General features: G+C 40.9%; 1 protein-coding gene across 5 annotated transcripts in view; it reads left to right on the plus strand.

The window, feature by feature from the left end:
- The window catches only part of nedd1 (NEDD1 gamma-tubulin ring complex targeting factor), a 57731-nt gene extending 41831 nt beyond the window's left edge, over positions 1 to 15900 (plus strand). For 4 of the 5 annotated variants that reach the window (XM_043713275.2, XM_043713277.2, XM_043713276.2 and 1 more), the window contains 3 exons: positions 8643 to 8790; positions 12183 to 12249; positions 14775 to 15900. In XM_043713275.2, coding sequence (XP_043569210.2) covers positions 8643 to 8790; positions 12183 to 12249; positions 14775 to 14879 — 320 coding nt within the window. In that variant the 3' untranslated portion in view covers positions 14880 to 15900. The remainder of the gene's footprint in view (positions 1 to 8642; positions 8791 to 12182; positions 12250 to 14774) is intronic. The other variant, XM_087999739.1, reaches the window with a different exon arrangement.
- The last annotated feature ends 783 nt before the right edge of the window (positions 15901 to 16683 follow it).

Here is a 16683-nt window from a genome sequence, read left to right on the forward strand (position 1 = left end):
TCACAACATCCTTCCAAAAGGAACGAGATCAGAATTGCACGCAATATTCCAAAAGTGGCCAAACCAATGTCCTATTTGCCGCGGCACGACCTCCCAACTCCTATACTCTATGCTCTGACTAATAAAGGAAAGCATACCAAATGCCCTCACTATCCTACCGACCTGTGACTCTACTTTGAAGGAGGGCAATGAAACTGCATGCAAAGGTTTCTTGGTTCAGCAACACTTCCCAGGACTTACCATTAAGTGTGTAAGTCCTGCCCTGATTTGCTTTTCCAAAAACCAGCACCTCACATTTATCTAAACTGAACTTCATCTGCCACTCCTCAGTCCATTGGCCCATCTGATCAAGATCTCATTGTACTCTGAGATGACCTCCATCGCTGTCCACCACACCTCAAAGTTTGGTGTCATCTGCAAACATATTAACTTTACCTCCTATGTTCACATCCAAATCATTTATGTAAATGATGAAAAGCATTGGACCCAGCACCGATCCTCGTGTTACACCACTGGGGGGGGTTTAAACTAACTCGGCAGGGGCATGGGAACCCAGATTGTAGCTTCAGGGTGCAGGGCCTGGAGTGTAGGGAGGTGAGGAAAATGGCATCAATTTCCAAGGAGGGTGCCTGTAAACAGGGAAGTGGCTTGAAGTGTGTATACTTCAATGCAAGAAGTATACGAAATAAGGTAGGTGAACTTGCAGCGTTGGTTGGTACCTGGGACTTCGATGTTGTGGCTATTACGGAGACATGGCTAGAACAGGGACAGGATTGGCTGTTGCAGGTTCCGGGATTTAAATGTTTTAGTAGGTTTAGAGGTGGGGGTAAAAGAGGGGGAGGTGTGGCATTGCTTGTCAAAGATAGTATTACAGCGGTGGAAAGGACGATGGATGAGGACTTGCCATCTGAGGTAGTTTGGGCTGAGGTTAGGAATAGGAAAGGTGAGGTCACCCTGTTAGGAGTCTTTTACAGGCCTCCTAATAGTCCTAGAATCATTGAAGAAAGGATTGGGAAGGTGATTCAGGAGATGAGTGACAGTAATAGGGTGGTTGTTATGGGGGACTTTAACTTTCCTGATATTGATTGGGAAAGCTATAGCTCAAGTTCGTTAGATGGGTCAGTGTTTGTTCAATGTGTGCAGGAGAGTTTCCTGACACAATATGTAGACAGGCCAACAAGAGGTGAGGCCATACTGGATTTGGTTCTGGGTAACGAACCAGGCCAGGTGTTAGAATTAGAGGTAGGTGAGCACTTTGGGGATAGTGACCATAATTCGGTGATTTTTACACTCGTGATGGAGAGGGATAAGTGTGTACTACAGGGCAAGAATTATAGCTGGGGTAAGGGAAATTATGATGCGGTGAGGCATGACTTAGGATGTGTGGCTTGGAAAAGTAGACTCCAAGGCAAGAGTGTAAATGATATGTGGAACTTGTTCAAGGGGCAACTATTGAGTGTCCTTGATAATTATGTACCTGTCAGGCAGGTAGGAAAGGGTCGTGCGAGGGAGCCGTGGTTTAATAAGGAATTGGAATCCCTTGTTAAATGGAAGAGGGCGGCCTATCTCAAGATGAGACGTGAAGGTTCAATTGGGGCGATTGAGAGTTATAGGGTAGCCAGGAAGGACCTGAAGAGAGAGCTAAAAGCAGCAAGGAGGGGACATGAAAGGTCCTTAGTAGATAGGATTAGGGAAAACCCTAAGGCTTTCTATAGGTATGTTAGGAATAAAAGAATGACTAGGGTAGGAATAGGTCCAGTCAAGGATAGTAGGGGGAAGTTGCGTGTGGAGGCGGAAGAGATTGGGGAGACACTGAATGAATACTTTTCTTCAGTATTCACTCAGGAACAGGGCATTGTTGTCGATGAGAATACTGAGGCACAAATAAGTAGAATGGATGGCTTTGAGGTATGTAGAGAAGAGGTGTTGGAAATCCTGGAAAAGGTGAAAATAGATAAGTCCCCTGGGCCTGATGGCATTTATCCTAGGATTCTCTGGGAAGCAAGGGAGGAGATTGCAGAGCCATTGGCCTTGATTTTTATGTCCTCTTTGTCTACAGGAGTAGTCCCAGAAGACTGGAGGATAGCAAATGTGGTTCCCTTGTTCAAAAAGGGGAGTAGGGATAGCCCTAGTAACTATAGGCCGGTGAGTCTCACTTCTGTTGTGGGCAAAGTCTTAGAGAGAATTGTAAGGGATAGGATTTATGCACATCTAGATAGGAATAATGTGATCAAGGATAGTCAGCATGGTTTTGTGAAGGGCAAGTCGTGCCTCACAAACCTTATTGAATTTTTTGAAAAGGTGACGAAGGAGGTTGATGAGGGGAAAGCGGTAGATGTGGTATATATGGATTTTAGTAAGGCGTTTGATAAGGTTCCCCATGGTAGGCTACTGCAGAAAATACGGAGATATGGCATTGAGGGTGAGTTGGAGGTTTGGATTAGGAATTGGCTGGATGGAAGAAGACAGAGGGTAGTAGTTGATGGCAAAGTTTCTTCATGGAGTGCCGTCACTAGCGGTGTTCCGCAAGGATCTGTTTTGGGACCATTGCTGTTTGTCATTTTTATAAATGACCTGGAAGAGGGGTTAGAAGGTTGGGTGAGCAAGTTTGCGGATGACACGAAAGTCGGAGGAGTTGTTGACAGTGAGGAAGCATGTGGCAGGTTACAGCAGGATATAGAGAAGCTGCAGAGCTGGGCAGAAAGGTGGCAGATGGAATTCAATGTAGCTAAGTGCGAGGTGATTCACTTTGGGAAGAATAACAAAAAGATGGGGTACTGGGCTAATGGTCGGATACTTGGTAGTGTGGATGAGCAGAGGGATCTTGGTGTCCATGTACACAGATCTCTGAAAGTTGCCACCCAGGTAAATAGTGCGGTGAGGAAGGCATATGGCGTACTGGCTTTTATTGGTAGAGGAATTGAGTTCCGGAGTCCTGAGGTCATGATGCAGTTGTATAAGACTCTGGTACGGCCGCATCTGGAATATTGTGTGCAGTTTTGGTCGCCATACTATAGGAAGGATGTGGAGGCATTGGAACGGGTGCAGAGGAGGTTTACCAGGATGTTGCCTGGTATGGAAGGAAAATCGTATGAGGAAAGACTGAGGCACTTGGGGCTGTTTTCACTAGAGAAAAGAAGGTTTAGGGGTGACTTGATTGAGGTGTACAAGATGATTAGGGGGTTAGATAGGGTCGACAGTATGAACCTTTTCCCGCGTATTGAGTCGGGTATTACAAGGGGGCATAGCTTTAAATTAAGGGGGGGTAGATATAGGACTGATGTTAGGGGTAGGTTCTTCACTCAGCGAGTCGTTAGTTCATGGAATGCCCTGCCAGTAACAGTGGTGGACTCTCCCTCTTTATGGGCATTTAAGAGGGCATTGGATAGGTATATGGAGGATAGTGGGTTAGTGTAGTTTAGGTGGGCTTGGATCGGCGCAACATCGAGGGCCCAAGGGCCTGTACTGCGCTGTATTCTTCTATGTTCTATGTTCTATGTTCTATGGTCACAGGCCTCCAGACTGAAAAACAACCCTCCACCACCACTTTCTCTTCTCCCTTTGAGCTAGTTATTTATCCAAATGGCTAGTTCTCCCTGTATTCCATGAGATCCAACCTTGCTAAGCAGTCTATCATGAGAAACTTTGTTGAATGCTTTACTGAAGTCCACATAGATCACATCCACCACTCTGCCCTCGTTAATCCTCATTATTTCTTCGAAAAACTCAATCAAGTTCGTGAGATACAATTTTCCAACACAAATCCATGCTGACTTCCCGTAATCAGTCCTTGCCTTTCCAAATACATGTAAATCCTGTCCTTCAGGATTCCCTTCAACAACTTGCCCACCATTGATGTCAGGCTTACTGGTTTATAGTTCCCTGGGTTTTCCTTGCCACCCTTCTTAAATAATGGCACCATGTTAGCCAGCCTCCAGTGTTCCTGCGCCTCACCTGTGATTATTGATGATACAGATATTTCAGCAAGGGACCCAGCAATCACTTCCCTAGCTTCCCACAGAGTTCTCGGGTACATCTGATCAGGTCCTGGGGATTTATCTACTTTTATGCGTTTCAAGACATCCAGCACCACCATCTCTGTAATATGGACGTTTTTCAAGATGCTACCATCTGTTTCCCCACATTCTATATCTTCCATGTCCTTCTCCACAGTAAACACTGATGCAAAGTATTCATTTAGTATCTCTGCCATCTCCTGCGGCCCCACATCTTACTGATCTTTGTGGGGCTCTGTTCCATCTCTAGTTACCCTTTTGTCCTTAATGTATTTATAAAATCCCTTTGGATTCTCCTTAACCCTATTTTACAAAGCTATCTCATGTCCCATTTTTGCCCTCCTGATTTCCCTCTTAAGTTTTAGAGGCTATGGAGACTAAACAGAGCTTAATTATTTTTTTCCCGAAATGGTACAATATTTGTTCACCGAGAATCTAGAGCGAGAATGGAGTGCTGGATTTGCTTCCTTATCTTTCATTCTCCGCCACCACTCTGCCTCACTGACTCCGCTTGATGAGTAAGTTGTCACCATTTCCAACGATCAGTAGTGAAGTCATCTCTGTGATTAATGCCATGTACTTCAAGAAAATCTTCAGACGCTTTGTAGCATTTTCTTTGTCTTCTCCTGGAATATTAACCATTTGAGAGTTGAGAAAAGTGGAACTGGCAGGGGAGAGGCTTTTCAGCCACTCAAGCATGGTGTACCACTATCAATGTTGACTGCAGGAATTTTACATGAAGCCTTGTGGAGCTGACTTCAAGAAGGGCATTGGCTGGATATATGTTTGTTCGCTGAGCTGCAAAGTTTGTTTTCAGACATTCTGTCACCATACTAGGTAACATTATCAATGAGCTACTGGAGTGGTGATGTTATCTTGTATGGTGACGAAATGTCTGAAAATGAATCTTCCAGCTCAACAAGCAAACCTACATCCAGAACCTCAATCTGAGCTACAAATCTTCTCAAAACTTGCTTAAGGGCACTTGTGTTTCCTCAACTGTCTTCCTGTTGAGTATGGAGAATGCGGCAGAGGCATTGCTGAGGAACTTGTCATGTTTTATATGTTGCTGGTACAGAGTGCAAGTGTAACTGCAGTTTGCAAGTGCAATGCTGACACTTACTCTTTGTGTACTAAGGCCTCTGATTGCGTGCAGAGCCTTTGTTGTCCATCTTGTGCTGTAGTTTATAGAAGACATTTCTGTCCCAACTGATCTGCATTTTGAAAGAGTGGCTACCAAAATGTGGGTTGTGCTCAACATACTCCAGAGTCTGTCCTTCAACATACAGATGTAGATTTTAAATATGCATTTTACAGTGATATTTTGAAACAAAAGACTAATTACCTTTGGAAAATTGTTTCTAATTCACGTGTGCAATTCAGTCCACTCCAGCAACTATAGGAAGATTTTCAATCAGTTCATGTTATTATTTCATTAATTAATCCAACATTTGGTTTAATAATTCCATAGAATCGTGGGCCTTGAATTTAAAAATTCAGCATATTCAAACAGTAACATTCACTTAATTAGCAAGATTCCAAATTTTTGCCTGAAACTGTATCTGAATGTGAAAGGAAACATGCCATTGTGATTCTCCAAAATATTGATCAAGCTTAAGACAAATTTGAGACTTGGGGTAGCACCAAATTCAGTTTTGAAATTTTAAGTAACCGTTTATATTCCTGTGATCAAAGTGTACAATGTTCCTTAGATTCTTGATAAGAATGTTTTTTCTCTGAAGGTACACATATTCCATTTTTTATTTTTGCCTTGCAGCTCCCAATAGTTTTTATTTTTGGCAATTTCTCTTTAAGGAAGCTGTCCAGTCCTGTCCTGCTTTGTAGGCTTCCCTCGCAACGTTGTTTCCTCACAACCCCATTCCTTCTGATCCACTTGCCTTCCATTCAAAACTGTCATTCCCTCCTTCAAAATTGTACAACCTTTCTGTCTATTCTGCCCCAAATTCAACCCTCCTTTCATTTCAAGTCCTTGAATGTATTACAGCCTCTCTGAATATGTACCAGTTTCTCCTGTACCTCAGCTTAAATGTTTCCAATCAGATTTTCAGCCTTGAAGTATCCCTAAGAAATCATTAATTGGATATTGGCAGCGTTTGACATGGTTAATCATAGTATCTTCTCTAAACCCTGTTCGCCGGATCTTTGGGATTGCTTTTTGCCTAGTTGATCATGGGTGAGTATGTCCAACAATAGGTTCTGTTCTTGGCTCTGCGTTGCCAACCTAGAGCTGCCCCCACACCCTAACCCAAAAAGAAATTCTCAGCCTTTTCCTGTTCCTTGCCACCCCTCAAGATCATCATTTGGAAACACAGGGATATATATATATATATATATAGGCATACAGCTCTGCTCTTAGATTGCAGAGTATTATTTAGAGAGAGATTCCAACAGAGGAAATGTGATGGGAAGGGTAAAGAAATTGAAATCAGAACGTAGCGACAGGTCCAGGGTACTGTTGTAGGTATAAAAGCAGATCCCTAAGCCAACTTCCAAAACAGAGGAAGGTTTGTGCTCAGGAAAACTAAATTAGTGACCTTGTTTCTCTACGTAGAAAAGTCAAAGTATTTCAATTTTGCATTTAAAACAAAAATGTAGGGTGGAGCATATCTTTCACTTTTTTTTTGTTTTAATGAATAATATATCTTTTTAGAAAAGAAGGGAATCTAGGGATTTGCTATCTCTCATTTTAGAATTGACATAAAATATTCAAATTCCAGCAAGACACTCGTTTTCTAAATCCAAAGTGCTTAATTTGCTGTTCAAGCAAGAGTGCTTCATAAGGTGAAAAGTAGTTTCTCATAGGACTGTTCCAGAAAGTGGAACACTGAACAGAGGGTTCTCAGTAAAATCAAGGCGTTCAGTGAGCGTTTCATATCTGCTCTGTTTTGCTTGTTTTTGTGTCTTATTTCAAAGAAAGGCGCTGGAATATGTAACATCAGAGCCAGAAATCTGCAGTCTCTTCATTCACATCTGCTTGAGTGCATCCTTAACAGCAGTGGTTTCTTTGGTGACTTCTGGAAGAATCCTATTATATAATTAGACTTTGCAGTGTCAAGGAAAACAGACCTAGAGGTATTGAAAAAGAATGCTATAGCACAGAAAGAGGTTATTCAATCCCAATGCCTGAGCTGACTCTTAATCAGCTATTTAGTACCATTTCCCTATGCTTGTCCCCAAACCCACACTTCTTTCACTTCAATTCCCCAAAGAATTTACTCTTTTTTTTTCCCCCAGGTACCAGTTAAAGAAACGTCTGCCTATGCAGTTTTCATGAAGTGCTGCACCCATTTTGAGCACGTTGCACCAGCCTGGGTCTAAGCAATACTTTGCAAATATATAGAATAACTCCTTTGTGCACCCAGCCTCTAATAAAATCAAGATAGTGTTTTTTTAAAACAGCTGTGTCAACCTGTTCTACCATCTTCAAATGTATAGTTCTAGGTGTTGTCTTTTCCTGCACCACTATTTAAAATTGTCATTTGGTTTATATTGCCTCTCTTCTTTCTGATTATTAAAATATAGCAAAATTTGTTTTAACCAGCACTTTAATAAATAGCCAATAATCATATACCTCAAATACCACAAAGATAACTATTAATCTGTCCAATTGTTGTAGTTTTTAATTTATTTACCTCAGTGTAAATGTACTTGTTCAATTGAAGAGTCACACAAAATATCAACAGTTGATTCAATTTTGAGTCAATTTCTCCTCAAACACTGCGATCTACCGCAACGTCTGAGTATTTAGTTGAGGATATGAGTGAGAAGGCATTTTGCCGGTATATTTTATTTAAGGCAGAGTTGCATTATAATTTAAGAGATTTAAGCTGTAAATAGAGTGTGACAGTGATGTGTATGCCCCCTGCATTACTTAGTTTATGTTTTTACATTGAATTTTTGGACCTCTTGACTGTCAGGGATATTTGATCAACTGGCACACTACTGGTCCCATAGACACCAGTTAATAAAAAACTTTGCTGTATATCATTTTAACCTTTCATCTGTCTGCCCATTTAACTAGTCATTGTCCTCTGGATGTTTGTTACTTTCCTTATCACTGTTTACTACATTTGAGTCTTTATAATCTGTAAATTTTAAAATTATGCTTTATTTACCCAAGTCTAGATCATTAATATGTATCAAAAAGAGCAAATTGATTTGATCCATCGAGGACACTACTGCTCTCAGACCTCTTGTATAAAAAACAAACACTTATCCTCAGTTTCTAATATGACTCTTATTCAGTTTTCTATCCACACTGCAAATGTCCCTTCAGTTCCTTCGGCTTTAACTTTTGCTAACAAGTCTGTGAATTTCTGTCAGATACCTTTTGCAAGCCCGTTTACACAGAAAATGAACCAGCCTCATCACCTCTCTCCTTTAAGTCATCTAAGAAGCTTAATTAAACAAGGGGTTATCAAAAGGTTAGCCTGAGATATATATGGCTAACAGGGAACAAAGCTTTACAGCATTTTGTTTAATAAAATGTTGAGAATTTAGACACATTGTATTCCATGTGCTAATGTTTCAGCACATCACTACAAAGAGTAAGTTCTGTCACATATAACAATGTTGTAAACTGTTGTATTTGTGCCCGTTCTACAGGTGAAAAGATGATGTCAACTCCAGGAATTCCGAAACCGTCTGACAAGATTGTGGATGCTTTTGGAAATGATGGCATTGGACAGCAATTAACATCCATTCAAATTCAGCTAATTAGGACCATGATACAAGAAACTCTAGAGGATTACAAGTAAGGAATGTTGAGACTATAGAAACTTGAACAAGATAATTTTTAAAAAGGCTTGTATTTTTATTTGCCTGAAAGGAACTGGAAATAAATATGAATTTCTTTATTGTTACAAACTACACAACCCCAGTTATAGTCCAACAGGTTTATTTGGAAGCACTTTAGGTGGTTGTGTAGCAAGACCATAAGACACAGAATTTATAACAAAATATTAGTGTCATGCAAATAAAATGATATATTTAACAAACCTCGATTGTTGTTAAGTCTTTCACCTTTTAGAATGGGTTATAGATTTCTGTTCATTAATATGTAAATTATAGAACTTTTTTTTAAGTCACATTCTGAAGATAAGTTAAGGTTTAATAAAAAAAAAAGTGACATCTCAATTCAGATAATGCCTTAAAGCTGTGAGGTCAGAATCTCTCTGTATCCCAATCTTGACTCAGAGTGATTCTATTTCCAAAGTGGAATTTACACAAGATTATATGGATTGACTATCAGCATTGACTGTCTACCGGTTGTGTATTCTTTGAGCAAAATAGAATGTATCTGTAAATATAATTCTGCAAATACACATTCACCCTATAGACTTGTGTGTGTGCAGGGGGGGAGAGAGAGAGAGAGAGAGAGAGAGAGAGAGAGAATGTGCGTGTGAGAGATGGGGTATAAGTCCCTGAGAGAGTGCGTGCGTGGGGAGTGTATTTGTAAGTGTTTGTGTATGTCCTTGTGTGTGTAAGAAAGTATATAGTGTAGTGGGGTCACCTGTAGTGTGACATGAACCCAGGGTCCCAGTTGAAGCCATCCTCATGGGTACCTATCTTGGCTATCAGCCTCTGCTCGGCCACTTTGCGTTATTGCCTGTCCCAAAGTCTCCCTCGGCTGGGAGGAAGCCCTTCAGCAGTCAAGGACATTCAGCCTTGGATCTTCGGGTAACCATCCTCCGGGACCAACAACAAAGCAAAGTGGCTGAGCAGAGGCTGATAGCCAAGTTCAGTACCCATGAGGATGGCCTCAACCAGGACTTTGGGTTCATGTCACACTACTTGTGACCCAACTACACTATTCTCTCTCTCTCTCTCCCCTGCACGCACGCACACACATATACGTCTATAGGGTGAATTTGTATTTGCAGAATTATATTTACAGATACATTCTATTTTGCTCAAAGAATACACAACCGGTAGACAGTCAATGCTGACAGTCAATCCATATAAAATTGTGTAAATTTCACTTTGGAAATAGAACCAGTCCGAGTCAAGATTGGGATACAGAGAGACTCTGACCTCACATCTTTAATGCATCATCTGAGCTGAGATGTCATTTTTTAAAAAATAAAACCTTTTATCTTCAGAATGTGACTTAAAAGAAGTTCTATAATTTACCTATTAATGAACTGAAACCTGCAACCCATTCTAAAAGATGAAAGACTTAACAACAATCAAGGTTTGTTAAATATATCATTTTACTTGCGTGACACTGTAATGTTTTGCTATAAATTCTATGTCTCATGATCCTGCCACAAAACCATCTGAAGAAGGAGTGGCGCTCCCAAAGCTAGTGCTTCCAAATGAACCTGTTGGGTGAAACTAGTGTTGTGTGATTTTTACTTTTCAAAGTTTGAGAGAAGATTTGTAGCTCGGGTGCTCGTTGTTGTGGTTCTGTTCGCCGAGCTGGGAATTTGTGTTGCAGACATTTCGTCCCCTGTTTAGGTGACATCCTCAGTGCTTGGGAGCCTCCTGTGAAGCGCTTCTGTGATGTTTCCTCCGGCATTTATAGTGGTTTGTCTCTGCTGCTTCCGGTTGTCCGTTCCAGCTGTCCGCTGCAGTGGCCGGTATATTGGATCCAGGTCGATGTATTTGTTGATAGAATCTGTGGATGAGTGCCATGCCTCTAGGAATTCCCTGGCTGTTCTCTGGCTTGTTCTATAATAGTAGTGTTGTCCCAGTCAAACTCATGTTGCTTGTCATCTGTGTGTGTGGCTACTAAGGATAGCTGGTTGTGTCGTTTCGTGGCTCGTTGGTGTTCATGGATGCGGATCGTTAGCTGTCTTCCTGTTTGTCATACGTAGTGTTTGTACAGTCCTTGCATGGGATTTTATACACTACGTTGGTTTTGCCCATGCTGGGTATCAGTCCTTTGTCCTGGTGAGTTGTTGTCTGAAAGTGGCTGTTGGTTTGTGTGCTGTTACGGGTCCTAGTGGTTGTAGTAGTCTGCCTGTCAGTTCAGAAATGTTCTTGATGTATGGTAACGTGGCTAGTGCTTTGGGTTGTGGCATGTCCTCGTTCCGTTGTCTTTCCCTTAGGCATTTGTTGATGAAATTGCGGGGGTATTCATTTTTGGTGAATACATTGTAGAGGTGTTCTTCTTCCTCTTTTTTGCAGTTCAGGTATGCTGCAGTGTGTTGTGGTCCTGGCCAGAGAAACAATAGCCAACCTGCTGGACATACAGAACAGACAACAAGACGGGGAACCTATCAACAAAGACTGCATACTCAAACTACTGGACCTGTGCCTCACAACGCACTTCACATTCAACAACCAAATATATGAACAAATCAACGGCACACCCATGGGCTCACCCATCTCTGGACTCTCAGCAGAAATTGTAATGCAAAGATTAGAACAAACAGTCTTACTGCAAATTCAGCCCAAACTCTGGGTCAGATATGTGGATGACACCTTTTAATCATTAAAAACACAGAAATAGAAAACACACACCGGATCATCAATGCCACACTCACAGGAGTCAGATTCACTAGAAAGGAAGAAAAGGACAACCAACTCCCATTTCTAGACGTGATGGTACAGAGAACACCTAGCGGAGAATTCACCACAAAGGTATACAGGAAAGCCACACATACAGACCAAGTCCTGAACTACGAAAGCAACCACCCCAACACACACAAAAGAAGTTGCAACAAAACACTGTTCAAAAGGGCCACAACACACTGCAGCACACCTGAACTGCAAAAAGAACATTTCTGAACTGACAGCCAGACTACTACGACCACTAGGACCCGTAACAGCACACAAGCCAACAGCCACTCTCAGACAACAACTCACCAGGACAAAGGACCCGATACCCAGCGTGAGCAAAACCAACGTAGTGTACATCAAGAACATTTCTGAACTGACAGCCAGACTACTATGACCACTAGGACTCATAACAGCACACAAGCCAACAGCCACTCTCAAACAACAACTCACCACTATAAATGCCAGAGGAAACAACACAGGAGCGCTTCACAGGAGGCTCCCAAGCACTGAGGATGTCACCTAGACAGGGGACGAAACGTCTGCAACACAAATTCCTAGCTCGGCGAACAGAACCACAACATTTTTACTTTTATCAAGTTATGGTACTGAAATTCTGAAGTTTTTGTTTATTTAATCCAGAGATGCATGGCATCGAGACATTGTAAACCTACAGGTGGAGATGATCAAGCAATTCCACATCCAACAGGTATTCAACACTAATTGAACTGCTATTCTTGATTTGTAGCGTGTTGACCAGGTTAGTTTATTAAAATAACCCAAAATTCACTTTGAGGTTACTGTGCTAGTGACTGAATTTCCCTGTGGTAGTTACTGAGAATTTGTATAGGGCTGTCAGTGGACCAGCATAAATTACATTTCCAGAACTGCTTGAAACATGCAGGTGATTTCTGGAGTGCCTGTGTTGAACAATGAAGAACACACTCTGAATCTGAAATGATCCAGATTATCCCAGTTTACCTTTTTAAAAAATGGTGAATTGTGAACCCATGCAAATATCCTAGTCTGATTTAAACAGCTTGTTGTTCAAATATTAGACATGAGCACCCTTTGTGTTTTAGTTATGTGTGGCCTGAAAAAGTTGAGTCTTGCAAAATTCCTAATATGCAGTGGTGCAGGATGAAATATTTAACCCATTTTCCATGGTATTGCATTTTTTTAAGCTTAGCAATAGTATATCAAGAAAATCAACCCAATTCTCACCATCTCACCCAGTACCACCCTGCCCCCATCCTTCCTATATCCAACCGGGATACACTTTCGAACATGCCTAGTCCAAAACATCAGATTCCATAAACCAAAGTGGCTTCTTTTCCTCTTCCGCTTGTTCTTCCTTTTGTTTTCCTGCCAGTATGCTTAATTAAACCTGTTACATCTCTAACTTCTTTCCGTTCTGATCAGAGACCTTTGACTTGAGATGTTAATTTTGTTTCTTTCTGTATAGATACTGCCTAATCTGAATATTTACAGGATTTCCTCCTTGACTTCAGAATTGTTGAACTCAGTTGATGAATATTGGATTGTTTTATTGTTTTTCACTGTAATGTTGTAGATAAAATTATTTGAGTGACTGAGATTGTACAGCAGGAGTGGAGTTTTTACTTTGAATTTCAACGAAGGGCTGTCACTTTGTTTTATTTTGCCTGTCTACCCCTGTTGACAATTAGTTCTTTTTATAGAATCCCAGCAGTGTGGAAACAGGCCCTTTGGCCCAGCAAGTCCACCCTGACTCTCTGAAGAGTAATCCACCCAGACCCATTTGGGCGGCACGGTGGCACAGTGGTTAGCACTGCTGCCTCACAGCACCAGAGATCCGGGTTCAATTCCCGCCTCAGGCGACTGTGTGGAGTTTGCACGTTCTCCCCATGTCTGCGTGGGTTTCCTCCGGGTGCTCCGGTTTCCTCCCACAGTCCAAAGATGTGTAGTTCAGGTGAATTGGCCATGCTAAGTTGCCCGTCGTGTTAGGTAAGGGATAAATGTAGGGGTATGGGTGGGTTGCGGTTCGGTGTGGACTTGTTGGGCCGAAGGGCCTGTTTCTACACTGTAATGTAATCTAATCTAATTCCCCCACCTTATATTTACCCCTGCCTAATGCACCTAACCTACACATCCTGGAACACTATGGACAATTTAGCACAGCCAGTTCACCTGGACTGTGGGAGGAAACTGGAGCACCCGGAGGAAACCCACACAGAGAATGTGCAAACTCTGCACAGACGGTCACCTGAGGCAGGAATCGAACCCAGATCCCTGGCACTGTGAGGCAGCAGTGCTAACCACTGAGCCACCGTGTCACCCCAAGCACAGTGTTCTCTCCATCAAAGCTCCAAACCCAATTTGCAAATACTGAGCAACTTTTCAGCAGTTTACTTTACCTAAAGAAGACTTAAAATGCCGTTACATAACCAGAAAATGAAAGACAGTATCCACAAGATGACCAAATAAACAAAACAGACCATCTTCTTTGCTAAGCTAACATTCTGAATAACCTGCCTCTCAAATAGTTTTCTTATAATTTGAGGCAAACTACTGTGTGGTTACCCGCCATGCTTTTCCATGCTTTTGGGTTTGGAAAGCCCAAATAAGCAGGTTCCAGATTGTGATCTCTAACTGTGACCCTCCCATTGTGTGTAAGCATGCTACATGACTGCTGGATTGGGTGTGACTTTGATATCCCACCTGTGGTTAGTTTCACTTGGTAAGGCACTGGCTAGTGTGGATTGTGTATTGCAAGAGGTTAATGTTTTGAGAGGTGTGAAGAAATAGGAAACTTTGGACTTGTGATGGAGTGGGGTATTTCCTAAGTTCGGGATTGAGTAAAGAAAGCCTTGGTCTACAGCTGTCTATGTCATGTCAGAGCTGGGAGTCCAATGTTGTCATGGAATGACAAACATTGAATCATTTATCTTTTCCCTGCACTATCTTCATCCATTTTACTGAGTGTGAGGTTGAGCCACCTCCAAAGAAACTTTAGGAAGAATGAAAGTATGAGAAATTCTGGTAGGCAGGCATGACAAAATATTAGAACATACAGGAAATAAGCCTACAACTGAAATGAAGAATGAAATGAATGAACAACAAATACTTCCGTTTTAGAGGGAATCTAAGTTGTTTAAATTGAACTTTATAGCTTTGTCTATTATTCTTATTTTGCAAAGGTATTCGTGTGTAGACTTGTCAACTGACTCTAGAAATATTGCGTTCTCCTTTCAGAATGAAATCCATGGTTTACTTGAACGATATTCTATTAATGAAGCTTTAGTGGCAGAAAACGAGAGATTGCGAGAAGAGAATAAAAGACTGCGAGCTACATTTTAATAACGTGTTTCTGAGCCTGCACAGCAGCAAGCAACAATACTTTCTGCAACATGGAAGGCTCAGATGGTGGACATTATTTTGTAAAAATTAACAGTTCCTCAGATTAGTCAGCCTTTGTTAATATTATTTCTTAAAATGGTTAGAATTAAAGCATTGGAGGTCTGTAATTAGCTGAATTTTCAGAGGAATACCTGCTGAAGTCTGATAGATTTCTAGCTAATTTTACTTCTATACACTGGAAATGTATTTTTAAAAAGACACTATTGAAATTCAGTATGGATTAGAATAAAGATTGGAATAGTCATGCATTCTCCTGTACTGGAATTTCTCAAAGTAACCAATGAAAATATTATTCAAAAATTACAGTCCTCCAAATAGTCTGTTTGAAGTGGTATTTTTTTTAAAACGCTAGATCCTACTATTTGTCATTGTCATGTTTTTGTCATCGAACATCAGTGGCCACATCTGTTCAGATCCTTAATTTGGGTTGCTTTTCAGAGGTATCCTTTCAGTTTTCGAAAAACTTTGAAAACAAGGTAACAGTATATTTTATATCTATTTCTGGTCCAAGCAGTGTTTTCAGGACTCTGGAGAAGTGAAACTAAATGTACAGATACTATATCATTATTGAAAGAATGGCGTTTAAGTGCCTTTTTGTAGATCTGGCGGATTTTTAGAATAATTTGCTCAGTCAGCAGTAAGCCAATAATTTAGTCCTTATTGTCCTTGATCTGGTATTCAGCAGTTGTCCAGAATTGACTAATTGTTTATATTGAACCTTACAGTTTTATAAAATAATTCCTTTTTAATTTTGTTTTCAATTAAGAATTAAATTGCAGTATATTTTTGATGCAAAATATACTATATTAAACATGTTAAACAATAAATATACAAATAAGCATCGTGTGTATTTTTAAGGAGTCAAGCATTTAAATATTTGCTACTTCATCAAAGAAAAATACCTTGCTGCAATGCAGCCTTTTTAACATGATTAATCATTAAAATATTTTGACAAAAGAAACTTGGTTTTAATGGTCATTTGTAGTTTTGAATGTTGCATTGAGTAATTTGCCTTCTATTGTCTCCGTGCTTGTCTGCACTCTGTAAGGCAGGAATGTGGTGGATAATTGCCTATTGCCTGGATAGCTGAAACTCCAATAAAATTCAAGAACTCAGTGCCATTCAGGTCAAAACAATCTGCTTGATTGGCATTCCCTCCCCAATGGCATTGAGGGTCAATCCACAGCAGACGGACTGCAGCAGTTCACCACAATGTTGTCAAGGGCAGCTAGGGATTAGGAGTAAATGTTGGCCAGCCAGCAATGCCCACATGCCACAAATGGCATTCACCATTGATATGCAGTGTACATAATCAAAGCAGTCTGTAAGATGTACTGCAGCATTTTCAAAGCTCTAAAACTCTGCTGCCCAGAAGGAAAAGAACAGAAAATGCATGCAATCTGCAGCGCCTGCAAGCTCCTTTTCAAGCCTCATTCCATCGCAAGTTGGAGCTACATCGCCATTCCTTCATAATTATTAGATGAAAGTCATAGAACTCCCTTTACAAACAGCCCTTAAAGAATGTGTGTATTCCACAAGGACTTCTCTGGTTCAAGAAAGCTCACCACCACCTTTCAAGGTATTTAGGAGTGGACAGAAAGTACTTGCCTCGATAGCAGAACCCAAATTTTTAAAGATTCTACTGTAATGCAGATTTTGTCACAAGTCAGATGGATTAAAAGCAAGAATGGAAATACATATATACATCCTGATAGCCATTTCAGAGACTGAATGCAAAGTGCTC

This window comes from Chiloscyllium plagiosum, unplaced genomic scaffold, assembly GCF_037043375.1.
Source record: "Chiloscyllium plagiosum isolate Xiang-an unplaced genomic scaffold, Cpla_swu_hap1 HiC_scaffold_23, whole genome shotgun sequence".
NCBI lineage: Eukaryota > Metazoa > Chordata > Chondrichthyes > Orectolobiformes > Hemiscylliidae > Chiloscyllium > Chiloscyllium plagiosum.